This window comes from Salvia hispanica, chromosome 3 (assembly GCF_029641045.1).
Source record: "Salvia hispanica isolate PSC_SH4W2 chromosome 3, Shi_PSC_v1, whole genome shotgun sequence".
Lineage (NCBI taxonomy): Eukaryota > Viridiplantae > Streptophyta > Magnoliopsida > Lamiales > Lamiaceae > Salvia > Salvia hispanica.
This window is the reverse complement of record NC_142694.1, coordinates 44,580,744-44,607,665: the sequence shown is the minus strand read 5'-3', so window position 1 is coordinate 44,607,665 and position 26,922 is coordinate 44,580,744. Positions and strand designations below refer to the sequence as shown.

At 35.7% G+C, this 26,922-nt stretch overlaps 4 protein-coding genes, 2 long non-coding RNA genes and 1 pseudogene across 6 annotated transcripts; 4 read left to right on the top strand and 3 right to left on the bottom strand.

Annotated features, from left to right (window-relative positions):
* Window positions 1–1,908: 1,908 nt before the first annotated feature.
* Window positions 1,909–2,528, top strand: LOC125216678 (glu S.griseus protease inhibitor-like). The gene is made up of 2 exons (XM_048118436.2): window positions 1,909–2,064; window positions 2,170–2,528. The coding sequence occupies exons 1-2, from the start codon at window positions 2,031–2,033 to the stop codon at window positions 2,361–2,363; spliced, it is 228 nt and encodes a 75-aa protein (XP_047974393.1). The 5' UTR covers window positions 1,909–2,030; the 3' UTR covers window positions 2,364–2,528.
* A 1,719-nt stretch (window positions 2,529–4,247) lies between these two features.
* Window positions 4,248–6,012, top strand: LOC148930907 (uncharacterized). The gene is made up of 2 exons (XR_016136795.1): window positions 4,248–4,708; window positions 5,268–6,012. It is a non-coding gene; the product is annotated as an uncharacterized LOC148930907 (long non-coding RNA).
* Window positions 6,013–9,561: 3,549 nt separating this feature from the next.
* Window positions 9,562–10,257, top strand: LOC148930906 (secreted RxLR effector protein 161 pseudogene; annotated as a pseudogene).
* A 2,261-nt stretch (window positions 10,258–12,518) lies between these two features.
* Window positions 12,519–17,020, bottom strand: LOC125214929 (hyperosmolality-gated Ca2+ permeable channel 1.8-like). The gene is made up of 10 exons (XM_048116161.2): window positions 16,435–17,020; window positions 15,619–15,771; window positions 15,369–15,504; window positions 15,116–15,217; window positions 14,916–15,035; window positions 14,765–14,845; window positions 14,336–14,676; window positions 13,999–14,244; window positions 13,367–13,925; window positions 12,519–13,079 (listed from the first exon to the last, which is right to left on the bottom strand). The coding sequence occupies exons 1-10, from the start codon at window positions 16,746–16,748 to the stop codon at window positions 12,624–12,626; spliced, it is 2,508 nt and encodes an 835-aa protein (XP_047972118.1). The 5' UTR covers window positions 16,749–17,020; the 3' UTR covers window positions 12,519–12,623.
* Window positions 17,021–18,800: 1,780 nt separating this feature from the next.
* LOC148930905 (uncharacterized) lies at window positions 18,801–19,534 on the top strand. Its single transcript, XR_016136661.1, has 2 exons — window positions 18,801–19,091; window positions 19,181–19,534. It is a non-coding gene; the product is annotated as an uncharacterized LOC148930905 (long non-coding RNA).
* On the bottom strand, window positions 19,357–21,914 carry LOC125210968 (phosphoribulokinase, chloroplastic-like). Its single transcript, XM_048110630.2, has 5 exons — window positions 21,176–21,914; window positions 20,329–20,413; window positions 20,157–20,241; window positions 19,836–20,080; window positions 19,357–19,760 (listed from the first exon to the last, which is right to left on the bottom strand). The coding sequence occupies exons 1-5, from the start codon at window positions 21,712–21,714 to the stop codon at window positions 19,509–19,511; spliced, it is 1,206 nt and encodes a 401-aa protein (XP_047966587.1). The 5' UTR covers window positions 21,715–21,914; the 3' UTR covers window positions 19,357–19,508.
* Window positions 21,915–22,463: 549 nt separating this feature from the next.
* Window positions 22,464–26,667, bottom strand: LOC125210969 (secretory carrier-associated membrane protein 4-like). The gene is made up of 12 exons (XM_048110631.2): window positions 26,473–26,667; window positions 25,525–25,629; window positions 25,376–25,438; window positions 24,906–24,939; window positions 24,700–24,822; window positions 24,302–24,364; window positions 24,120–24,213; window positions 23,983–24,028; window positions 23,813–23,880; window positions 23,661–23,709; window positions 22,906–22,971; window positions 22,464–22,683 (listed from the first exon to the last, which is right to left on the bottom strand). The coding sequence occupies exons 1-12, from the start codon at window positions 26,533–26,535 to the stop codon at window positions 22,651–22,653; spliced, it is 807 nt and encodes a 268-aa protein (XP_047966588.1). The 5' UTR covers window positions 26,536–26,667; the 3' UTR covers window positions 22,464–22,650.
* Window positions 26,668–26,922: the final 255 nt, after the last annotated feature.

Genomic DNA, 26,922 nt, shown 5'->3' with positions numbered 1-26,922 from the left:
TATAGAATTACTATTCTTTTATAGCTTTTTTTTTAATATCGTAAAATATACCACAATGAAATCACATATTTTAATATATGAAAAAAAAATATTACTAAAAATTAAATCATTTTTCTTTTTCAAATTTTAATTTATAATAAAATAATATAGTTATTATGATGAAGTATTTTTTTGTGTTATTGTATTTTTGTGTTATTTTCTATAGCCTTTGTTACATCAAATAATTTTTTTATTTTAATTGACTAGTACTAATAAGACTCTGTCACTCAAATTAAGAATTTTAAAAAAAATTAAAATTTTGGAACAAATAATTAAAATCAAAACCACAAACCCAATCAGTATAAATTACACTACTCCATCATATATCAAAATTTAATTTGTTGTTAATATAGTGAATATACAAGAACTCTAATATTTTTTTAAAAAAGAGAGAAAACATTAACTACATATCTTTAGAATATTAAATATTTCATGAATTAAAAATATGTAATTATTTTTTAATTGAGATCAACACAAAGTTTCACAAATTAAGAACTTAAAAGAGAGAATATGTAACTATATATCATATATCATTAACTATATATCATTAGAATATTAAATATTACATGAATTAAGAATATGTAACTATATATCATATATCAAATTCTAATTTATTACAAAATATAGTGAATTGAGTCAATAACGCTAATATTTTATATAAAAATGAGAAAAAATATAGTATTAATTATATATCTCTAAAATATTAAATAGATGAGTTAGAACATATGATTTTTTTTAATCGAGCTTCAATGTAATATTCCAAAAGTTAAGGATTAAGAATTCAAGTAAACTTTTTGCATCTATAGTAATTTAAATTTTTATAAAGAAATTATTGTGAATAAAACGTAACAAAAAAAGAATAAATTTATCAATATTGAAGATTATTTCAATTTAATTGTAAAGTAACCATCAATAAGTTTATCAAAATATTAGTTTACTAAAATGAGACAAAAACAATATAATACTTCATTGTGCTATTATTTTTTAGTAATTATTCCATTATCTCACATGAAGTCAATAAAGTCTAGTTTGATACGCATTTTATTCACCAATAAAATATACTATTAATTTAATAAAATTATAAAAATATGTCTTTAAATAAATGTAACAAAAATGAGAAATACTATTAAAAAATCATGCGTCAAAATGTGTAGGTCCCACATTGTCAAAACAAAACTATACATGCATGATTAGTTCTATTTCCTTAAATAAGTGTATTTAATAAGCTAATTAATTTAAGAGTAATAAAGTATATACACAAAATATAAATTTCTTCAAAAATAAAATTCAATGCACAATTACTATTTAAACCCCATTGTCACATTGATATTATGTATCTAAAACATTTTTCTTTGGAAAAAAAGTTTATTTGACAATTAATCTAAATATAAATCTACATTCCTTCATTAAATCAGTTCTAGTTTTTATCAAACCGTCCCAAAATATTTGTCAGCGACCAAAAAAATAACACTATTTCGCAAATTAGTCTCATTGTTGTCCCTTATTAATTGCCTTGACATTCGGTTTTCGATTCACTTTTTCTAAAAAATTATAAGGAGTGGGAAACAATCTTTAAAAAAAACTAAATAAATTTAAATAAAATTGAAATCGGGAAAACGAAAACTAAATATTGAAATATCCTAAAATTGTAGTAACAAAATTCAAAAAATCAAAAAACAATTAGTACTACAAATTAATCTTGATAATTTATAGAAAAGGATAATATCAATGTTGTGTGTGTGATGGATAGAAGGGTGAAAGTTTGGACCATCATCTATCTCCTCACAAATACTCCTACATAACAACCAAAATTCAACAACTGTCCAAACTTCATTCTAAACGTGATATATATACTTTTTGTCTCTATCTATTTCAAAAAATAAATAAATAAAATAAAATAAGCATGTGTGAATTTCTTTCTATAAATATGGTTTGAAGTTTGTGCAAACCTATCATCAACAATCATCTACTTTACTCAACAAAAATAAATCATGGAATCAATTGTGGATGTGTCACCGTGCCTAGGCAAGTACCGTCTTAACTTTCTCTTCATTTCGTTTTCATTAAATATGTCTTTATGTATATCACTTGAGAGTTGAGATGAAATATTGGCTTTGACTGTGTGTACAGGGAAGGATTCATGGCCAGAGCTAGTGGGGAAGAAGGGTGAAGAGGCGGTTGTTGTGATAGAGGGTGAGAATCCGTTTGTGCATGCGATAATCCTGTTAGACGGAACTCCCGTCACCTTGGATTTCCGCTGTGATCGCGTCCGAGTTTGGGTTGATGAATGTGGATACGTCCTTCGCCCTCCCGTCATCACTTAAAATTATATATTTTGGAGTCGGCCTCAAATCCATCTTTCATTTTTCCTTATTTAATTTTAAAGTTATGTCGAATAAACTGTTGGATCTGTTGCCAAGTATTGCTCCTAATGTATGCCGATAAAGGCCCAATAATTAAATAAATTGTATCTTGTGTGTCTTGTTAAATTACTATGTCCATAATTAGGGGTGGGTAAACGGTCGGTTTGGTTAATAACCGAACCAATTTGTCGGTTAACCGACCCTACAAATTGGTCAAAAAACTAATCCAAACCAACTCGATCTCTAGTTTGGTTACATAACTAACCAACTTTGTTAGAACCGGTCGGTTACCGGTTATAACCAAAATAACTGAACTAACACTTCAACTTAAAAATTTCACTTTCCACTTACTTTTATTATTATTATTATTATTATTATTATTATTATTATCATTATTATTATTATTATTATTATTATTATTATTATTATTATTTTCTAGTACTAACATATACTCCCTCCGTCCCATGCTACTCGCACTTTTCATTTTAGGTCGTAAATTTGAATTGATTTTTTTGTGTAATTAAATTAGAATTTTAAGTGTAATGAGACGTCACTTAATAAAGGACCTCTTAACTTAAATTAACATATTAATTAAATGCATTAATTCTAACTTAAACTATAAATAATGTAAGGAGTTTGTGACGTGCCGAAAAGTAAAAGTGCAAGTAACATGGGACGGAGGGAGTAAATTTGTTTAGGCACTTAAAATCTTTGCGCGCGAAATTGTTGTTTCTGGCTTGGGAAATAAATTCTACAAGAAATTGTTCTTGTAACATGATAGGAGTACTACATGCATGTATATATTCAAGAATCGAGAGTGGCACTCAAACAATGATTTTATTAATCAAGCAATGATTTTATTAATCAAGCAAAATTGAAATCACAAAGAGCGTTCAATTAAAACACCTTTCAAAAGAAAATATTATTCTTAACTTGATTAGATAAAATCCAATAAACAATCCTTATTTTTCATTTAGTACCATGCTCGCTTCAACAGATAAAGCGTGACTAGAGGCCCTATTAAATTATCTTTCTTGTTGGTAAACACGACTTAAGAAAATAAAATAAGTAAAACAAAATAAAAATATATAAATAAAACAATATATATAAATAGATAATGACTAGTTTTGATGGATGGAGGTAGTATATTTTTGCTGGAGTACAAGATTATTTTCTTGCTAAATCATTGAACAACTTATTAAATAATTATACTTTTACCTTTGACTCTGTCGGATTCTATTTAATGGACATAATAAACCTGTTTAACTTTTTTTGTATTGAAGTCTACTTAATCATTTTGGGAAAAAACTTTATTCGACGATTAATCTAAATATAAACTACATTCCATTCATTAAATTAGTTCTAGTTTTTTTTTAAACCGTCCCAAAATGTTTGCAAATTAATTAGTCTGATTTTTGTCCCTTATCGAAGTCCTTCAGCAATTGTTTTGACATTATATTCGATTTTCGACTCAATTTTTTCAAAAATTGTAAGGAGCTGGAAACAATCTTTAAAAATAAAATAAAACTGAATAATTCAAATAAAATAGAAACCGGAAAAACAAAAACTGAATATTGAAATACAAAACTAAATTTATGCTAACAAAATCCAAAAATATCAAAAAATAGTAGTACTACCAATTAATCTTGATATTTTATAGAAAAGAATAAGATCATGTGTGTCATGGAGAGAAGGGTGAAAGTTTGGACCATCATCTATCTCCTCACAAACTTCATTACAACCGAAATTCAACAACTCTCCAAACTTCATTCTAAACGTGAATATATACTCTCAATATCTTTGTCTCTATCTATTTCAAAATTCACTTTTAAACACGAGTGCATTTCTCTCTATAAATGCTTGTGCAAATCCATCATCAACAATCATCTACTTCACTCAACAAAAATAAATCATGGAATCAATTGTAGATGTGTCAAGGTGTCTAGTCAAGTACCACCTTAATGAAAGGAAATACCACCTTAATGAAAGGAAATGGGCTAGAATTAGATTAATATGGATTAATTAATTATAGTTGAGCTATAATTATATTAGTCCATAAGCCCAACAATCATGAAACCCTAGTGACTCTTCATCTATATAATGGTTATTTATTCTCCATAGTGGAAGATGAGAAATAGGGAACATTAGAGAGAAAATACGTAAAGCTCTGTAGAGAGAATTCCTAGCATTCTTCTACGGAGCAATTGTACCGGGATAGTTCCTGCATCGGATTGGATTGCACGTGGACCTCGATAGTAGTGGATTCAACTTGCAGGATTCAATCGGAGAAGAAAACAACACAAAAAGTAAGATTTAGTTCCGTTGTGTTTTACATGCTCAACTTGCAATATAATTATGAATCTAGATCTGTTATTCTTGTTATTCTTGTATGCAATTTCCGCTGCGCTCATTAGATGAATACAAGAATTCCCAACAGTGGTATCAGAGCCCGGGGCTCGATTCATAATTACTTTGTATGATAATTATTTGTGGGTTAATTTTGAAATTAAACTTACTGGATTTTGCATGGAAATTGGATTTCTCATAGAAATTGGATTTCTACTATGTCTTTCGAATTGAAATTTGATTCATTGTACTTAACTATTGATGTTAGTCTCACGGTAAAAGTTGTGGGAACCAACAATGAGTTTGAAATTGGGATTCTAGTTTTCTTGAAAAATTTGTTTGTGAAAATATTTTGCAAAATCAGATTTTGAGTAATATTTGATGAAAATTTTGAAAAGAAATAAAAATTACCTTTTCAATTTTGTTCTTCCGCAAAATAAGAAATTTTCAGAATCCTCTTCAAACTTGGGTTTTGGAAATCCTATGTACATAACCAATTCCATCGATGGCGTGGCATAGGCCGAGACCAAATGGGTTTGAAAATGAATCGCCGGTACGGAATAATTGTTGTGTTCAACGGCAGCTAAAGAAAACGTTGCAGGGCTGTAAGACCAGGTCTATGGGACTCGCCATAAAAGGAAGACAGCCGACGACAGCAATGTATAATGGCCGCTGGGCGGCGCATCAATTGTTGCTGTTCGTGACTCCTCTCCATCTAAACTGTGATCCATTGGAGTGGATGGGAACAGCAAATGGTGGGAGGGGGCGAGGTCATGGCTCCTGTGATGGAAGCGGCTTGAGTCGCTCCTCAGTAACAACACCAATGGTTGGCGCTGGACGTCGAAACGGGAGAAGAACGCAAGAGGCGGCTGCGTTTACAGCCCCAAACCCTAACGGGTCGTGGGCTGCGGGTCGGATCTGGTAATGGATTTGGTTCGCGTGTGCTGGGCTGTCGCAGAGCGCTACTCTTGGGCGTGATTGGCTGTACTGCCAATTCATTATTTCTCCTTTTATCATATCAGAATGATTCATGACTGGGCTGTTGTTTTAATTTTGCTTGGGCTTATGAATATTTGCAGTTGGGCTGCTATTTCTTTCAAAATGAGTCAAAGGAAGATGCTGCAATGGTTAATAATCTCAAATGAGATGTTAATTGTATTCAATGTACAGAAATCTTATAATTAATTAGATTAGTTATATAAATTCCAATGGTGTAGACATTTATTATTATTTTAGAAATAATAATACGCATGTTTAATTTTAATTTGGAATTAATATTAAATATATAGTTATATTAATTTAGAATTAATATGATTAGATAAATCCACATTTAATTAGTGAATAGAATCGGATTTTATTCGTTGAGCATTATTTGATATCCTATGTGATAAGCATGCTATTTGATTTATGCTTATTTATTTCAACTATAGTAGTTAGAGACCGTGTTATACTATGTCTGGGTAGGCGGCGCCCAGTATTTGTAGTCTGTGTTATACTATGTCTGGGTAGGCGGCGCCCAGTAATTGTTTGAGATTTAATATTGGATATTATATTCACATAACTAGTATCACAATTTTTCCCCATAAAATATAAGTCTTGTTTTTTAAACAAACGCGTCGTCCATCACAATTGTTTGATGTTCCTAGCCTTTTCGACCATGAGTTTTACCCCCTCGCGTTTACTCCAAATCAACAAGGTTTAGGCTCATTCATAGATACATGGTTGGCATCGTGTGATGGGGTTGACTTGCTTAAATTATTTTGTGTAGCCCTCGCAACCAAAATAATTTATGGACGTATATTATTTAGATTAATAAACCAAGAATTGTAAAATTGTTGTTACAATTGGCTTGGAGGCCTACCTAGTGATATTATTGTAGTCATCAGCCCTCGCAGAGGCTACAACTATATAGACTTGGATCTTGGACCACTAAAATTTATATTTGATATAAATTCGTATTTTATGTTTGGGGGCATAATATATGTTAAAATTAGTGGGAGCTAATCAATACAATAAACCCTTGTTTGATTAGTGATGCGAATGTGGTCTTTGTATGCTTTTCTAATTTGCTTTTCATTTTATTTTCTGTTCAGATAATATGTCAAACTTATCTTATGAGTGTATGATGGAAACAAACAAATTGACTAGGTCAAATTTCACGGAGTGGCAGAGAGACTGCCCAAAACTCAAGGCACAAGGTGCAATGAGTGGGAGCTCAGCTATGTTTGTCATTGAGATAAATATGTCTATGAATAACTCACAATCCTGGGTATTGGATACCACTTGTGGTTCACACATTTGTAATAATGTGGAAGGTCTAATAGACAGCAGGAAAGTGAGGCCTGGGGAAGTAGACCTACGTGTTGGAAATGGAGCAAGAGATGCTGCCGAACGCGTGGGAACTTATAGATTAGATCTTCCCTCAGGACATAGACTAGATTTACATAATTATTATTTTGTTCCAGTTATTTCAAAGAATATTATTTCTATTCCGATGTTGGACATCGAGGGTTTTTCCTTCCATTTTGCAAACAGCAGATGCTCGTTTTCTAAGAATGGATTGTTTTATGGAAATGCCTCTTTAGAGAATGGATTATATATGCTTGAATGCAAACGGAATATTCTCAATGTGCAAAATAAAAGACTTAAGCGATGTAATACGGATAATGCTACTTATCTTTGGCATTGTAGACTTGGTCATATCAATGAGAAAAGGATAGCGAGATTGAGAAAGTTAGACTATCTAAATTCATTTGATTTTGAATCATATGGTGCTTGTGAATTCTGTCTCAAAGGAAAGATGACTAATAAACCACTTTCTGGGAAAGGGGTGCGTGCTAATGATGTGCTAGAATTGATCCACACAGATGTGTGCGGACCGTTTCCAACTCAAGCAAAAGGTGGTTATTCGTACTTCATTACTTTCACTGATGATTTGACAAGGTATGGATATGTGTATCTTATGAAACACAAATCTGAGGCCTTTGAGAAATTTAAAGAGTTTAAGTGTGAAGTTGAGAAACAACTTGGGAAAAGTATCAAAACTCTTCGATCAGATCGAGGAGGGGAATACTTGAGCCGAGAATTTCTTGATTACTTGAAATCACATGGAATTCAGTCAGACTGGACACCTCCTGGTACACCACAAATGAACGGAGTATCTGAAAGGAGAAACCGAACATTATTAGATATGGATCGATCCATGATGAGTTTAGCTAGTCTCCCTTTATTTCTCTGGGGTCATGCTTTATTGACTGCTATTTACATTCTGAATAGAGTTCCATCTAAATCAGTTGAGAAAACACCATATGAGTTATGGTATGGCAAAAAGCCTTGTCTTAACTATATGCGGACCTGGGGTTGTCCAGCTTTTGTTAAGAAACAAATGACTGATAAGTTGGAATCTAAAAGTGAGAAGTGTTACTTTGTGGGATATCCTAAACAAACTAGAGGATATGAATTCTACTACCCTGGAGATCACAAGGTGATAATCTCTAGGAATGTGACGTTTCTTGAAGACAATTATGTCTTAAAGGAACAAGGTCACAACATTGTAGATCTTGAAGAAATTCAAGAACCACAAGATAACATTGTGGATGAGGTATTGTCAAATGGTTTGACCAATAACTCAGTGGGAGTTTTTGATGATCTATTGGGAGGGGAAATTACTATTAGAGGAGACCTTAGAGGGACTCTCGAAGAACCTCCTCAAGACAATGAGATGCATCAAAGACAAGATGATACAATAGTTGCATCACCTTTACCTCAAGAAGATCATAGTGATATTCCTGAACCTACTCACATTCAGAATGAACAGCCCGGGCCAGAAGAAAACCAACTCAATAGGCCTAGAAGGATCCGTCGTCCACCTGAGAGACTGAATCTAATGGTTGAGAACCAAGATGATGAAGTTGATTTAGATGACGATGAGCCTAAGACCTATACCGAGGCGGTGTCAGACACCGATCGAGAGAAGTGGCTTGAAGCCTTGATATCTGAAATGGACTCGATGTACTTCAACTTAGTCTGGGAACTAGTTGACTTGCCAGATGGGATTTACCCTATAGGCTGCAAATGGATCTTCAAAAAGAAGAGAGATGCAGATGGCAAAGTACAAACCTACAAGGCTAGGTTAGTGGCAAAGGGTTATAGTCAACGCGAAGGCATTGACTATGATGAAACCTTTTCGCCAGTTGCTAAGATCAAGTCCATTAGGATATTACTTGCAATTGCTGCATACTACAATTTTGATATTTGGCAAATGGATGTCAAAACCGCATTTCTCAATGGAGAATTAGAAGGCGATGTCTATATGACACAACCTGAAGGTTTTGTATCGAAAGAAAGGCCGAATGCAGTGTGCAAGCTAAAGAAGTCCATTTATGGACTTAAGCAAGCTTCTAGGAGTTGGAATATTTGTTTTGACAGAACAATCAAATCATTTGGTTTTGTCAGAAGCAAAGAGGATCCATGTGTTTATAGTAAACGCGAAAATGGAAACGTCGTATACCTTATCATATATGTTGATGACATCTTGATTATGGGAAGCGATCGTTCCATGATGCAATCCGTGAAAGAGTGGTTGTCTAGATCCTTTATGATGAAGGATCTGGGTGATGCTTCCTATATCCTTGGAATTAAGATCTATCGAGATAGACCAAATAGGATGTTGGGATTATCACAATCCACTTACATAGACAAGTTGTTAAGGCGTTTCTCAATGGAGAATTCTAAGAAAGGTTTTCTTCCTATGGGACATGGCATTGTATTGTCAAAGAAGGATTGTCCTACTAATGACAAAGAAAGAGACAACATGAAGAGGATCCCATATGCTTCGGCTATAGGATCTATTATGTATGCCATGATATCTACTAGGCCAGATGTGGCCTATGCGCTTAGCATGACAGGCAGATTTCAGCAAAATCCCGGTGAGGAACATTGGAAAACTGTTAAGACTATTCTTAAATACCTTAGAAGGACTAAAGAATATTTCTTAGTCTATGGTGGACAACCAGAGTTATCAGTTACTGGGTATACTGATGCTAGTTTCCAAACAGACCATGACGACTATAAGTCTCAGTCTGGATATGTTTTTATCCTCAATGGTGGAGCAGTGAGTTGGAATAGTTCCAAACAAGGTACAACTGCCGATTCCACCACCGAAGCCGAGTATATTGCTGCATCTGAAGCCGCCAAAGAAGCTGTTGCTTTGTTAGAGTTCGTTAAGGAACTGGGTGTCGTTCCGAGTGCCAGTAGTGCAATACCTTTGTACTGTGACAACACTGGTGCTGTTGCGCAAGCAAAAGAACCCAGAGCTACGAACAAGAACAAGCATGTTCCTAGAAGATATCATCTGATCAGAGAAATAATTGAAAGAGGCGACATAAAATTAGAAAGAGTACCCACTGATGATAATTTAGCTGATCCTTTCACTAAACCGTTATGTATAGCAAAACACAACAAGCACTTTGAGAGCTTAGGTGTTAAGCATGTTGGTAGATGGCTTTGAATCAGTGGGAGTTAAAGTTTTATATGTCTTAGAAACATTTTGTGTTGAGACAATATTACTTGATCACGTTCTATGAAAATTTAATTTTCTATGGGTTTTGTGCACTTATTGGAATAATTGTTTTAAATGTTTGTCTTTATTCTAAATATTTGTTCCCTTGAATTATGACTGTCGTTAATGGAGTGAGACATTAATGATGTAGTATAATTCTAAAATAGCCCTAACCAATGATCATCAAGAATGGGATATTGATGATATGTTACAGGTTAGCATGGGGTTTGCATCACATTCTTCGAGAATGTAGTTGTTCTCACAACTATGAGATATCAGATACTCGTGATGGACACATGGTATACTTTGGAGAGTATTGGTATACCCTACTATTAAACTGTTTTGTTAAGTGTCTACAGTTTATTAGTGCATGAAGTATGTAATAGTCCTTGGATCTGAGGTCATTACACATTTTGTTTGTTGAGTGGTGTGCTTTGATCTTGTCCAACGGTTTGCCTCCCAAAGGAGGATTGAGACACGGACCTGTGTTGGGTATATCATAAGATAAATGAAAATGGTAGTTGAGCCAAGAATGAGATTCATTCCTCGATTAGAATTTCGAGAGAACACTCAAATTCTCTATATTACTTGACCATTAAGTCATTGGCCAATGCAAAGATATATTCGATTAAAGTAATTGAATATGATCGAATGGGTCATTTAATAAAGATGAGATAAAGTGATTGAGCTATTTGGATGACACATAGCAAATCTTAGGCTCAATCGGGTGGTTCGTGAATGAAAGGATATTACTATAAACTTTATGTAAAGGCTTGTTTACCGAATTCACGTAAACGTCCTTCATATATCGAGCTACGCTGCCAACGCAGTCTAGGAGTTTTGTGCAGACTTCGATTAGATCATCGTCGATAATGAGGGCCTAAAGGGTCACACTATAAGTGTATTTTGATCCGCTCAAGGGTACAAAGTTGGAACTGCGTATTATATCTAATGCTAGTCCAAGTGGGAGATTGAAAGGAAATGGGCTAGAATTAGATTAATATGGATTAATTAATTATAGTTGGGCTATAATTATATTAGTCCATAAGCCCAACAATCATGAAACCCTAGTGACTCTTCATCTATATAATGGTTATTTATTCTCCATAGTGGAAGATGAGAAATAGGGAACATTAGAGAGAAAATACGTAAAGCTCTGTAGAGAGAATTCCTAGCATTCTTCTACGGAGCAATTGTACCGGGATAGTTCCTGCATCGGATTGGATTGCACGTGGACCTCGATAGTAGTGGATTCAACTTGCAGGATTCAATCGGAGAAGAAAACAACACAACAAGTAAGATTTAGTTCCGTTGTGTTTTACATGCTCAACTTGCAATATAATTATGAATCTAGATCTGTTATTCTTGTATGCAATTTCCGCTGCGCTCATTAGATGAATACAAGAATTCCCAACACTTAACTCTCTCTTCATTTCGTTTTCATTAAATATATCTTTATATATATCATTTGAGATGAAATATTGGCTTTGACTATGTACAGGGAAGGATTCATGGCCAGAGCTAGTGGGAAAGAAGGGCGAAGGGGCGGCCGTTGTTATAGAGAGTGAGAATCCGTTTGTGCATGCGATAATCCTGTTAGACGGAACTCCTGTCACTAAGGATTTCCGCTGCGATCGCGTCTGGGTTTGGGTTGATGAATGCAGATTCGTCCTTCGCACTCCCATCATCACTTAAAATTATACTCCCTCTGTCCCATTAGAAATGCAACGTTTTCCTTTTTGGGTTGTCCCAATAAAAATGAAACGTTTCCTAAAATGGTAACAATTTTATCTCTACTTTTTCTTCTCTTTTACTTTCCTCTCTCCTCAATAACTCATAAAATAACACTGCATAAAATCCCGTGCCAGAAACCAAATGTTGCATATTTATTGGGACGGAGGGAGTATCTTCTGGAGTCGACCTCAAATCCATCTTTCCTTTTTCCTTATTTAATATTAAAGTTATATCGAATAAAGTGTTGGATCTGATGCCAAGTATTGCTCCTAATGTATGCCGATAAAGGCCCAATAATTAAATAAATTGTATCTTGCGTGTCTTGTTAAATTACAATGTCCATATGATGAGAAAATATCCATTTATTCTAATATTATTTTTATATATTAGTTTTATAATAAAATAAAGCAAATGAGAAAATTATTGAGGGAGAGATGAAATTGGCAAAGTGGGACGATTATTGAGTGATGGAGTAATTAAATTGAACAACTCATTTACATATGTAACTGAAGATGGTAGTTATTTTCTGTTAAGAGCTTTCTTTACATTTGAAAACCAAACCATTAAACAGAAATCAGATGTCAATAGTGATAGTAGTGATAGTGAGACTCACTACTCTCATCATATCTATGTACATTGGTGGGTGATTCCACTTCATGATGATAGTGATAGCCACTGTAAGGAGGCTGTTGGAGCTCATACTGATACACCTGATGATGCTGATCCACTTCATACTGGTACGCGCCGTGAGGCTGTCCGAATTCATAGTGCTGCACAGTGTGCGACACCTCCTCTTCTTCGTCTTCGTCTTCTTCTTCTTTTTTGTGCTCATGATGAGCAGGGGAGGGCGAACTGGGCTCGCTCGGTGAAGGGCTGGCTTCCTTGGCCGGGGTTGGATCCGTGTCGACCTTCACTTCCACGAGCTCCACCTCCTCGAATGACCGGAAGATGGGGTGTAGGTATGCGTCTGCCAGGTAGGATTTCACGTCCACGTCAGATGCAGAGGCACCGTCTTGTGTGTCCTTCGACATGGCTTCCTGAAGATCAAGATTCAAGTGATATTATATTTGACACGGATTGTGATAAAATCGAACTAATTCCTAATGCAGAACTGTCATTTTTACTTCATTTTAGAAAATCCAGACTTAAAATACCGAAGTTATGTTTAGATCGTTTTAGGTCATTCTTTCTAAAACGAACTAAAAACTAATGACCTTCTTGTGTTGGTTCTGTAGTTTGACATTAAGATTGAGTTTTGCACATATCACAACCCGATTTGACACTGCCACATTTGTTGATGATGGAGTAAGTTAAATCGGATTACCTCAAGAGGGTACTTTCGGAATGCAGGCTCAAAGCGATTCTTGCAGTATTTGTGGAACGAAAGAGTCAGCACGGGCAGCAACACTAGCAACGGAGTCGAGTTTGCAGCCTCTTTCGTGCTCAGTAGGCCTAACAGGAGGAGCTGCGAAATGAGCAAGCTTGCTACAATGCGGCCGTGAACATGAGGCCAGAACGCAGCAGCACTCTCGTATTGCTGGTGATACACATTGATCACCTGATGGCGATAGACAAAGTATGCCAAGGCGAAGAAGACGAGGATGAAAGGAAGGAGGATTGGCGTAACGACCATGTAAACAATGCCTAGAAGGAAATACAGCTGAAGGCTCGGTAAAGCCTCTGGGAGATCGACACCTCCAGGGTCCATCGCCATCTCCATGTCCCTCTCGGTTTTCACAATGAACATGTTCTTCAAGTGGAAGATCACCAAAGGCCTAATCCGGAGTATTTCACAAGCGATCCCAGCCCAGCCATCGACCATTATGTATGTGATGAAGAAAGTAGCCTTCATTGGTATGGATACACCAATATTTCTCGGGATTCTGCAGCCAAAACGCGTCTAAATTAGTTCGAAGTTTTCATAAACAACTGCACGAAACAACAAGGAAACATTACTGCTCAGCAGATTGGTGAATGAAAGCATCAAGTTGCTGGAACGCAGTTCCTGCCACGATGCTGCCTAGAAACACGTTGACAAGCATGAAGTAGTAGTATTTAGCAGCAGTCCTTCGTTCCAACACTGAAAATGCTACGTGCCCCTCTATCTTCGACATTACCATTAGGATCCCAGGGAGATAGTACAGAAAGATCTTAAGAGTAAGCCCGGGAAGGAAACCTTGTAGGAATGACTTCACAAAACTCCTGCAAATCGAAATACAGATGTTGTTTTCGTGTAGAAACAAAACTGCACATGAAGTAAATCATATGCTTTGATGTGGAAACCGACACATACCATTCAATTAATGGCCCGAGGAAAGGTGCAACTCTCTCCAAGCCCTCCAGATTAGCTAAGGACTGAACAAAAGCAATCGGTATCATGTAGAAGAAGACCAATGCGAACACAGACAACGCTATCACTAGCTGTCGGATGCTGAGTGAAACAAATGGTATGGTAACGTTCCTCCAGTATACATCACGAGGCTCGGGCGCCCAATTTGTCAGCCATAGTGTGGGATTCTTGCTCTGTTGTGTCTGCGCACAAACAGCCGCTCCCCATCTTGAATTAAATGACACAAATGCAGCAGGTGTTATGGATTTAGGATCTTTTAGAATCTTTTGGCGCTCCATCGTCAACTAAGAGCAAGGCATGAAAATTCGTATTTTGTCAGGACAGGATGAAAAATCAGTTGTTGATCAAGATTAGTTTAGTGTACAGACTTACTTTTTTGTCGAGATAATGAATTTGCCCCTTATAGTAGTCGATTGCGTCCATTCTTTTACCCCAGAGCCCGAGGCAACCTCTCTACACCATAAAAAACCAGTAAAGGTGAAATAAGTGTTAAGCCAGACAAACTTGTTTTTACGGATTATACCTTCGTCTTAGGCCTCTTGTCTGGATGCCTCCCAAACTTGAGCTGGTAATAGTCGAGCCAGTTCTGAAGCCGATGTCTTTGTCTAACGAGCCTGGCAAACTTATTAGAGTTGTACACGGCCTGGTAACAGCACATGAAAGGTAATGAACAAGAGTCGGTTGCTGCGGAAAAAAATTGTACTCCATGAGAGATTCTATCACCTGGTGACATAGGTAATGATCTGGATGGTTTCTCTGGAAGAAGGTTTGAACGCTGTCAGATATCGAGCGTCCTGAAATATGGGGTACGTTTCTTACAAGAACCTGCGGATTATTGAATAAATTCGATAAGTAAATGTCCATTGTTGCCTTCTCATGATACATCATATCTAAATGATATCATCGGATTGACTCTTGATCAAGTACTATGTAAGAAATGCACGTTGCGAGTTACAGCAAAGACCACACGACTAACCGTGAACTGTTCAGCACGTCGTTCTTGAGAAGCCAAGAATTTAAGCCGCATTGAAGCAACTATATTGTATTCCTTATAAAGCATGTAACAAATCCAGAAAGTGAACAAGTACTCCATTGATATGTGGACAAAAAACCTGAGATTCAACGACAACAATCATCTCTTCGCCTTGAAAATATGAGGTGAGATAAGGAAATGGACTGGACAATGTACTTGAATTTATTTAGCAGGACAAGACATACAAACTTACTTATAAGACTTGGGGCGAACGTTCGAGATTGAAAGCTTGTCGATGTCATTGACAACCAAGTCGCGGCGCAAGAAAAATAGAATTCCATCAGATACATTCACTGGAATCAGAATTAAGAGTGCCACAGTTGCTATTGGTGCAAATATTTTCAACCTGATTGAGGTAAAAAGGACAAAAAAGAACAGTGTAAATAATCTGAAAAGAAATTTCACATTCAATATCAAGTTAGGATAGAAACCGAAACATTAGTATTAGCAAAAACTAAGCTTCTTGCATCATCTGATCAAAATATGCATGGACCCCAAAAGAGGACATTAGCTGATTTTCTAAAAACCTTCTAGAGCTTTGTTCCTTTTAAACATGGCAATATACACAAATGTATGTAAGGTGCCTATTTCAAGTGATGTTCTTAAAAGAAAATAGCTTAATTAAGAAACATACACTGTACTGGTATGTGAATCTTTCCTACATAGTATGAAATAAAAATCATTACTTCAAAAAGAATCTTAAGAATCAATCCCCAAATAATATCAGCTTCTTCTTGAATTCTGAAGATGCACGCAGCTACCAGGTATATAAACCATTACATTACTAAAATTGAAAAAAGAAGAAATATTTATACCAGAAATCATAAATTTCTGATAAGAAGTTAAAAGTCTAGCCACTACAGAGCACACAAAAAAGATGAAAACTTTGGCAAGACCACATATCAAAACCATTAAAAACACAAAATTCAACTCAAAATTACAAATTTCATCATTGGAAAACTTCATCACAACAATCTAGTAATCAGAAAAGAAGGAAAATTGCAAGTACCCAAGAGTGTAAATCCTCAAGAAAACAGCAGAATCCAGCCCAGCATGGCTAATAAGCTCAGACTCACTCATCTTGAGCGCCTGAGGCATCCAGTTGAGAAAGGTGAAGTAAGTCATGATATTCAGATTGACAAATTTGCCCACCACCCCACCCCAGCTCCTGGGGCTGGTCCTCTTCCCAACAATGTACCATTTAGGAAAGTAAACTCTGTCATTGATTGGCTGGATTCTCAGCAAGGCAAACGCCAGCAAGAATGTGAAGGCGCCGATTATGTTGATCAGCGCCGACACCCCTATATCCCCAAGACTCGCCATTTCCTCAACTCAAACACAAAAAAAAGTAATCTTTTGAAAAGGGAAAGGAAGGAAGTAGAAGAAAAGTGGGTAGTTAGTAGAAAGGTCATGTAACAGAACTTTATCAAAGGTGTAGCAAATGAAAGATGCTGTTTTGGTTATCCATTGCTGTTAATTGGCACAATCAAAAACTACAACACCTCATTTGCTGATAAAATTGTGTTTTTGGTGGCTTATTTCCTTGTCTTTATGCTCTGGAAAAGGGATAGTTAATGGGGATGTATATAATTTGTGCACATTTATTATAGTAGTAGTGGGTCATGATGGGTAATGGCTTATTTATTTTTAGATGGAATATTATTACTATACAGAAATTTGCTCATGCTTATGTGCCGTGTGGAATATTGGGACCAGTGACGTTATTTTTTTGTTGCTTTTGGATTTGGTAACTGAGAGAGAAGAATTTTAGAAGAAGGGGATTGGAAATGTCTGGTTTTTAATTGTGCTCGTGATTGTGCCTTGTTTATTAGTGGAGGTGGCGCAATGATTTCTTAGTTTGTAGAGTTGACAAAGAATGAAAAGGTTAAGTCCGTTTTCTCTTTTTCTTTTTCTTTTTCTTTTTTTGGGGGTGTGTTTCTTGATTTTCCGGCGGTGCTCCGCCGCGAGGAGGCGGTGGTTGATCATGGCAAATCGCTGATTGTTCGCCGCGATTTTGGGTTATTGCAGATGACAAAGCGGTTTGACTAAGAGTTACGTTAGCTCGTGATCCCAAAGCTTATCTCCAATATTTAAATTCATTTTCATAAGAAAATAATCAATTCTGTAACAACTAACACATGATTATTTTATACTAATAGGATGAGCTTTCTAGCTTTATTTTGTACTACTATATTGAAAGCTAAGAAAGTTGTCAATTTTGAAGTAGCAAATTATATTTAAATGAGAAAGGCAAAAGGAAAGGGGAAAAAAAAGAGAAATAAAGACATCATTGAACTTGGAATGTTTATTTTTTTCTACCAAAAGTAACGAAACGTGAGGTGCTAACTCTCTTCTCTTTTAGTAATTTATGCAAGTTGCTCATGGAGTCTTATTTTAAAACAATTAATCAATTATAGTGGACCCTTGAAAGTTGGACATAAAATTCAATGGGATGAGCATGAGCATGACCATATGAGTTGTAGATAAATACTCTACTTTACAGAGTGTGAGTGTGAGTGTGAGGAATAATCTATAATATGCATCCCTTAATCTACGCATCAAACTATAATAATTGCATCGAAATTAGCTCACCACATGCATAAAACCTACATAAATTAACTTGTATGCATACTATGTCCATGACCATACGTAACGACGACTCTTATTTATTTTATTCTTTTTAAGAATTGCCATATAGCTAGAGTTCAATAATTGGAAGAAGAAGAAGAAAAACCGTTATCTTAGTCAATATGATTCTTTAATTATTATGTATTATAGTATAATATTGTATCTAATCATGTTTTACTTTTATCTTAGAATATGTGTGGATTGTAAATTTTACTTGTTATGGAATGATCATGTCAAACAGTTTGCTTATCAGCATTTAGAGAAGATAAAATTTTTTTATTACATAGAAGATACTTCTTTGATAATTAACAAAATTCTAGTACGAAATTTCAAGCTAGCATACACTGTGATTTTCAAATTACAAGCAAAAAGTATTTTTTTCGAGAATTACATTATATATAAAAAAAACAATTAAATAACCATACAAGCATAAAAAAAGTGATAATTTTATTATTTAAATAAAATTTGAAAAACAATAGGAAGGATCGTGCATGCTTATTTTTATTTAGGAGCCGAAATCATAACTATAATCATAATCTTGGTAGATGAAAAATGAATAAAAATAATTTTTAACTAATTGTCACTTTTGTTCTAAACATCAAAAAGATTGAATAGTATAAAGAGATAATATAGTTATTTAAAAAGAAATAGACAATCCAAATACAAAGGGACCCACACGAGTAACGAACAGAACTGTAAATTTGAAAAGATAAAAATTCCCGGGAATAAACTACCGTTTACACAATGTCTGCAACTTCCTCCATTTCCCCATTTTCCACTCCCTCTCTTCTTCGCCCCAATCGCCACCATTTTCTCTTCACCCCATTCCAAAACCACACAAAAATCAAATCGCGATATTTCAAACAAATCGCATCTGCAGAAAATGGCTGTGGTGAAATCTGCAGAATCGGGAGACGGATTGACCTAGTCCTAGGCTACTTGGTAACTGCGTCACTCAATTTCGCAGTGCTTAATTTGCTCTTTGGATGCAATTACTGATTCGATTCTCTCTGTTTTAGGCTATGAATGCATTTGGCGGTATAAATCTGAATGATGATGAATTTTTGGGTCTCTTATAATTCTCTAATAGTTAAACTTTTCTGTTGATTGTTGTTTAATACTTTTAGGACACGGTGCGAAAAATTTGAATACTGGCAAAGGTGTCATCAAATCCGGGAGGCGGTGACATTTTGATAGGATTTCACGGATCAGTTATACTTCATTTTGATCCCAATCTATTTAATCTCATCATACTCAGCAGACACCAGCTGGTGAAGAGGCATGCTGCAGAGATATTGAGCTCTTTTGGTCAAAATCAACCTTTTGATTTGATGTGTTTATAATTATAGGATTCCTCCATTTTGAAATATGTGCTATGTTACAAGAGTTTCAACTCAGATTATAAATAAATACAAACAGACAACACCAACACTCATCTCAACTCAACTCAACCCCTCATGCCTTGGTAGCTTCGAGGGGAGCAGCCGCCCTGCTCGCCACAATCTGCTCGAAGAGGTCTCTGATCTTCAACCCAACGATCGTCTGAAACAGCCCCGTCCCATTGTTGCTCCCAGGGAAATCCGAGTGCTTCAGCATCTGCTGCGTCACTTCTCCATAGAACTTGGTCGAAAGGTTGCTCAAATGGCTCTCCACATAGATCAACTCATCCAGTCTGTCAAACTGCCCATCCATTTCCAGCACAGACACCTACAAATTTCAATTCAAACATAAGATTTGTTCTTCAAAAATGAAACAAGGTTGGAAAAATGGAAGGATGCATACCTCTTGGCCATAGTAAGTGTCGGGGCCGTAGGTGAATTTGATGCCGGGGTAGGAGCAAGTGAGCTTCCTTCCACAGGGAATCCATGAAATGGTGGAGCCTTCATCAAAGAGGTAGACAGGGTTGAAAAACTTGACACCTTCCTTCATGATCAGTCTCACTCTCAAAACCTTGCCCTCGTTGTCGTCCGGGATCAGCTGCGTTGGCAGCACTTCGATCACAGCGTCCGCGAATTGCTTCTGTGGATCTGCATTTTAGTTCAAGATCATCATTAGCATCATCATTTGTTGACTGTGTGTTTTGTGAAGATGCGGGCTAGTTACCTATGTAAGCATCGAAGTCCGGTTTCCGGGCTTCGATGCTGGCCTTGATGCTTTCAAGGCTGTGCCCTCTTTCAGCCATGTCCCTCTGCACCATTCATTCATCATGCCCAAAATTAGCTACTTGAAAATTATGATTAAGGTTTGCTTTTTTTTCCTATTTAGGGGAATTTACCTGAATTTTCCATGCAAATTTGACTTCGTTGCTGATGTCAAGGTAAATACTGAAGTCCAGTAGGTCTCTAACGCGTTCATCGTACCTTCACATATAACGTAGAACTAATATTAGAAGACTAGTACCAAAAAGAATATTAGGATTGTGATATATATATGCGAAATTGATCTTAAATACAAACTATAGAACAAACACGAAGGTCATTATTAGATTATTTGTAGTTCATTTTATAAAATTTTGATTTTTAAAACATGAAGGTCATTTTTAAGTAACATAGAGGTTTTTTTTTTTTATCGGTTTTTCGTTCATTTTAGAAACCTATAATTTGATATGATGACCCCATGTTTTTCCAATTTGAATTTTCTAAATGATCTATAACGATTCTAAAAAATAACTTCCATGTTTGACATTAGGAATTAGTTCTATTTTGATCACAAACTCAAAAAAAATATATAGTATCTTATTAAATTTTTCACAAAATAAAAAATTTTAATAGGCAATTAAATTATAAATTCGGTAAAATTTTGACCAGTCTTATAAAATTTGAAAGTAAAATATTAAATCATAAATATTTTAATGATATTTAAAATAGTGACTTTGTTTGCGCATTACCAAAAACATCTTTTTATAAAAATGTGACAATAAAGGGAGAAATGAAATTTCTTTATTCAATATTCCATTTTGTTACTTATGAATGAAATTTCATGATTTAATTAAGTATTATCCTAATAATAAATATTCACCCAAAAAAGAGTTGATAAAGAGTGCATGGGGTCAGCAGCAGATATGCTGACGTGGACAAAAGCAAAATTCCTAAACCATAGAAATATGGATAACGAATTCTCACATTGGGTGTAAGCCTTCGATAACGAGAATCTTGGGAGGCTTGATAACCTCCGGCGGGTCCAATAGACCACTCACGTGGTTGTAAATTGGCTTATCAACCGCCGTTCCATCCTTCAACGCCTTCACTTGCTCATACATGAGATCGAAGTCATTCGCTCTGGGATCCAGTGCGGTCACTCCCTTCTCCTTCCGTCCGGTTCTGTCCAGTGAGTGGTAGTCGTCCAGGCATATCACCGTCGTCGTGTCGCTTATCAGCGTGTTCGAGTCCGGGTTCCCGCCCTTCGGGGGCTCGGCCGCGCCCCCGAAGACCGAGGTCAGCCGCCGCATGAAGGTGGACTTCCCGCACCCCGAGTCCGCGGCTAGGCCGATCACGACGGTCTTGTCCTCCGCGGAGCATGATATCAGAGCGGAGCGCCGACTGCTGAGGGGTTTTTTTGTGGTGGTGGTGGTGAAGAAGAGGATGTGTTTTTGGGGGAAGGGGGAGTGGGGTTTTGGTGGTGTGGAGATTGAGTTGAGTGAGTATATAGTGGAGACTGCCATTGCTAATGGTTCTCCTCTTTTTTGGTTTAGTGTGGTGACATGAAAAAATGGGAGTTATAGGGAGGGGATGGTGGTGTGTGGTGAGTGTGAAATTTGATGCAAGGATAGGAGGGTGTTCTTGGTGTGTATGTGGTGGGAAGTGTGATTTCTCTTGGGGGTGTTTTTGTCAATTTGTCATTTCTGAATTTTACTAAGTACTACCTAGTGCAATTGTTTTGAATATATAAGTGGATTTATGTTCTATTCTTTGTGATAAATGTAGGAATGGTGATATCTTGGAGTTCGGATATTTGGGTGCCACGTGGCGACGAGGTGATGGGTTGTGAAGAGATGAGGGGTGTGAGGATATGGGGAGTATGGACCTTTTATGATCCCACTTCCATGTGAATTTCAGCATTGTTTCTACTATCTATGTATATGCAGTTTAATTTATGTGGTTTAATATAATACTACCTCCGTCCCCCAAAATTTATCTCATTCTGAATATTCCCTCCCATGAATATTTATCTCTTATTTTCTTTTTTAGTATGTACCTGAGTTATATGCTTCATTTTTCTACTAGAACTTATTCCTTACTGTTGTGTAGATAAATAATACTCCAACAAAAATCTAACATTTTATTAAACAAGTGTCATCACTTCTTTACACATTTTTCATGGACAAAGAGAATAAGGACTGATGTGCATTTTGTTGTTTTACTAATCTATGATTAGAATTGATAGGTCTTACAATAAAAAAAACCTCCAAAGTAGTCTGTAAAACCGAAATAAATACAATACCGGTATAAATTTTGTGGAGAGTAGCATAAAAGTTTCATATCGAAATCAACTTTTACTGTAGTTTCTCTACATCCTAGGAGTAATAGAATCTGATACAAAAATGGTGGAATCAACCAAGAAGGGATGCAGACCTTAGATGACTTCCGAGGTAGTACTATCATTTCTGTCCCCGGAAATATGCATATATTTTCTGCAAGGGAGAGAAGAGAGATCAATAAATGGTTACGGACAACAAACGTCTCTATTCGCTATTTGTAGAAGAGTTTAGATTTGATTGCATCATGCAAGCAATACTAAGAGGACACACACTCAACATATATATAGTGGAATCATTGAATTAATATGCATCGTCCTGCGTTAATGAAATTTGGTTGTATCACCGAAATTCATAAAAGTATAGCATGAGTCTTACCTGGAGTACCCATAAGCTGAGCAGTGTTTCCAAGCAAAAGAATGCAAACCCAATCAGGTAAAAGATCTGCAACAGAATGAATCATTAAATAATTAGGACTGTGACACGTAAACTGATACACAACGATCGTTAAGTGAAGTAAGAGAGCAGTGAAGCTAGGAACAAACAGTAAGAGAGATATCTTCCCAAAACAAGTAGTAGGATGTAGCTTCAGAAATAGAGATTTCTTCTGCCAGTAACTTAAGATTCTTCTCTATATCTATTATCTCCCAACCATTATCATCTTTAATGAAAAGAAACTAGTTTGGGGAAAAGCATCAAGTATAAACATATTGATTCCTAAAGAAATTGCATGCACAGTGAAGGTAACATTATAATATGCATGACTTTAGCCTTCACTTGCTCGTGCAACATATCCAAGAAGAAGTTCGAAATAGTCACTATCCATATGTAAATCTAACTGTTTTTCTCCCTCGCCGTCTCCCTCTCTTCTTCAGCAAAAGTAAAAGAAATATAACAATGGGGGAAATCCTGCCATGCTAATGTTACAGACAATCATAAATTGGAATTAATTCTGTCCAAAATTAACATCTCTATGAAAATGCGGAAAAAATTATAACATCTCTACGAGAATGCAGAATTAAGTCATCAAAGAGGAATGTCCACTAAGTTAATTATAACATCTCTACAAAAATACAGAAAATTATCCAGGACTCACAAGTCGTACAACTCTCAAGTGGCAAAGGAAAACTCACCCCAACTAAGACATGGTCCGAAAAGACATCAACAGCTGCAAGGATGCCACTGAGAGAGACAGAAAACAAAAGAATAAGGGATAACAAATAAAAAATGCTATAATAAGCTCTGCTTCAGATGAAAGATTTACAAGAAAACTGAAATTGCTTACGTTAATGATTTCCCTTGAAAGACGATTGGAGGTGCAATTGCAGCAACAATGCAGAAACCAATGTGAAACTGTAAAGTAATGGAATCAAAGATCATCAATATGGACAATCTACCATCATATAGACATATAGTCATATACACATAATATCAAGGTGCAGCATCCAAACGTACCATATAGCACAAGAAAAACCACCCAAACTTCAGTGCACTATCAGTCCTGAGCATGAGAACCAGAAGTATGACAAGAGAAATTAATTCCAATATGCTATGAGTCTGCAGAGAGTAGTAAAAAAACAGATTTCAAGTACCTCATTGCACGATACAAAGGCCTATACCAAAGCACATATGAGAGGGGGCATCCCATTAGAGCATAGATTATGGCAAGTAAAAAGAGTTTGACCCCTGCAGACAGTAAATGGCATTTGTTACATTAGACCATAAGCTCCAAATTGGCAACCAACAAAGTTAAAGCACACAATCACACACTTACCACCGCCCTTTATCCAGCAAATGGTGACTGCAATAACATTAAATGAAAGGCAAAGTACAATCCCTGTAACAAAAATGCACAAAGATAAGGTAATTACTCCAGCAAAACTCAGAGACTGAAAAACAAAGTCAAACAATAGGTTATGGAATAACATTGAGCTGATCAGTTCTAATTTTAGAAAGCAAGAAACTAATTATGAGGAAGCTACATGAGCCAAATGCAGTTACCAACGGACAGCTACACTTTATCCTGAAAACAAGATACTTGGTGAATTTGGAACAACAGTATAATTCAATTATTTGAAAAGTTAAAGCCAAAACTATTGGCAAGGATACGAACTGCACCCATACCACACTTTAATAGAATGTGTCATTTGATAACAAGAAAAGCATACCCACCTAACCAACTTGCAAAAGCCAGATACTGTAACTTCTGAGCATGAACTGGTATCTCATTGGCTATATCATGATGGATAATGGGAAAAAATGGAGGCCAGTTTCTATCGTCAACAGGAACACCAGCTGAATGGAATTGTTGCTAAATGTATTAGAAACATAAGAACAAAAATCATAACAAGTATGTTAGCCCTGGTCTTATATATTACCATTGTTAACAGCATCTTCTCTCCGTTTAATCTCCTGCAGGACAAAAGCCAATAAGTATTTTTTTTTTATTTGCATGATTACGATGTCGTAAAGATATGACAGCACATAAACACCGGAAATAAAGAGATCAAGTCAATGGCTTTTGCAGATTTAGAGTCAGCAAGTTCAAGAAGTAAAGTCTATGAACAAAATTATACTCTTGACAATTTATAACTACCTACATCAGATAGTCATCATGAATTGTCAGTTTAGTTCATTTTCTTGTATAGAAATGACAGATCACGTTGGGTATCTTTAGTCAGATACAAATAAAATCAGATGTAATGCAAATAGACTACTGATGTTACAACCCTAAAATACAGACTATGTATGGTCAAAATCGGGCAACATAGTATTGAAATGAAAAAGATCAGAAGGTTTCTGAAACAATTGGAATCTGCTTGCTGTAATATAACTAACTAAAACTTACCCTCTCTTTTTTCTTTAACTCTGCTTCCCATGCGGCAAGTTCGTTCTCCTTTTTCTTTGAATCCTGAAATATTAGGCAATCAGAGTTACAATAAAAATTCAATATGACAGTGAAGACATGGGTAAAAGTATATTTCTAAAAAAGATTACATTCATAGCATCTAATGGTATATCTACAGTGGCTTCATGTTTCTGACCAAAACCGAGTGCACCTGCAACCACACTGGGAAAGCGAGACTTTGACTTGTCGCCATTCTGGAGAAAAAAAAAAGCATATTAGTTGGTCGAGCAACATAGATAACTGGAGAAGTTTGTAATGAGTATCAACAAACATTTCAAATCAACCACAATAAGGCATACATATATATGGTATGCATCAGGTAAAATGAGACTCATAAAGCTCACTGGCGGATCCAGAGGGTGCCTGGGTCGGCAGAAGCATCACCAACCAAATACTTTTGCCTTGTATTTTATATTTTAGAAGCACCTTTCACCATTGAAAAACTCGGTTTTGGAATCAAACAAATGGAAAATATGACATACTACAACATCATTCTTCTCATTTGCAAGAATGAGACTGCTTAAGAACATCAGAAATGCAGTCAAAAGATACATCACTTTTGTTGTGGTCTAGTCTTTTCTATTTCTCTTAGGAGATAGGAAAAGGAATTCAAACGTTTTACTAGCGATATTGAGATATGTTATTATCAGAATTTAGGCCAAGATGTTTCCATCCGTTTTAAAGATGTGCAAAATTTTGAAAATTAGAACCATTTCTAATCAAATTCAGTGTCATATGCCACCTTACACTAAAAAAACCATACAAGAATTCATTGGCGATAAATCCTAAATCGATTTGCGCAACCGTTTATTAGAAATAATGATAACAAAAACAGCATTCATTATTTCATATAGAGTCACTCCTCCAAATTCCAATTTAATTCAATTGGAAACCCAACATCAAATATAACCGAACGAATACAGCCGTAGGCCTCGGATCTGAACCAAATAATCACAACTTCCACAAAATACATAAGCAGCATTGACGAATGTAGTGTTACATTTAGGCAGATCCGGATAATTTGAAAATGCGGTTACCGAAAATGGATTGACTTCAGGTTCTTCCTCATCAAACGGATTGGGATCGTTTCCCCGATTCATCGCCGCAAACTTTTGCTGCGCCTAAATTCGAAAGGAGTAGTAAATTTGGACAGATGTGTTGATGGTAAAGCGAGAAAGAGAAGTGACAGTCGTATTCTTTATTTCGAGGCGGGACAAATGCAAATAATAAGCATATTTTGGAATTAACTGAATCCTGCATATATTAAACTCCAATTTCATTGATTAGCAAACAAATTTTCTAGCAATTAAAATCTGATAAGAAATATTATAGAAATAGGAAATATAGGTCCATATCAACAACTGCTATATTTATGTTATTGCATTATCTCACTTTAAAAGGAAATTTAAAATCAGTAGCAGCTGTAGCACCGTATTTGTTTAAAAAAAATAGTCTTGTTGAAAATTAATCTCTATTTATTGATGACA

Coding starts and splice junctions, on each gene's coding strand:
- LOC125216678 (XM_048118436.2), top strand. CDS start 2,031: ATGGAATCAATTGTGGATGTGTCACCGTGCCTAG. Junction 2,065..2,169: donor GGATGTGTCACCGTGCCTAG/GCAAGTACCGTC, acceptor CTGTGTGTACAG/GGAAGGATTCATGGCCAGAG.
- LOC125214929 (XM_048116161.2), bottom strand. CDS start 16,748: ATGGCGAGTCTTGGGGATATAGGGGTGTCGGCGCTGATCAACATAATC. Junction 15,505..15,618: donor GTTCGCCCCAAGTCTTATAA/GTAAGTTTGTAT, acceptor GTTGAATCTCAG/GTTTTTTGTCCACATATCAA. Junction 14,846..14,915: donor ACAAGAGGCCTAAGACGAAG/GTATAATCCGTA, acceptor TTTATGGTGTAG/AGAGGTTGCCTCGGGCTCTG.
- LOC125210968 (XM_048110630.2), bottom strand. CDS start 21,714: ATGGCAGTCTCCACTATATACTCACTCAACTCAATCTCCACACCACCA. Junction 20,081..20,156: donor GGACTTCGATGCTTACATAG/GTAACTAGCCCG, acceptor ACTAAAATGCAG/ATCCACAGAAGCAATTCGCG. Junction 19,761..19,835: donor ACACTTACTATGGCCAAGAG/GTATGCATCCTT, acceptor TGAAATTTGTAG/GTGTCTGTGCTGGAAATGGA.
- LOC125210969 (XM_048110631.2), bottom strand. CDS start 26,535: ATGAATCGGGGAAACGATCCCAATCCGTTTGATGAGGAAGAACCTGAA. Junction 24,214..24,301: donor TTGCTGGATAAAGGGCGGTG/GTAAGTGTGTGA, acceptor TACTGTCTGCAG/GGGTCAAACTCTTTTTACTT. Junction 22,972..23,660: donor CGGACCATGTCTTAGTTGGG/GTGAGTTTTCCT, acceptor ATTCTGTTGCAG/ATCTTTTACCTGATTGGGTT.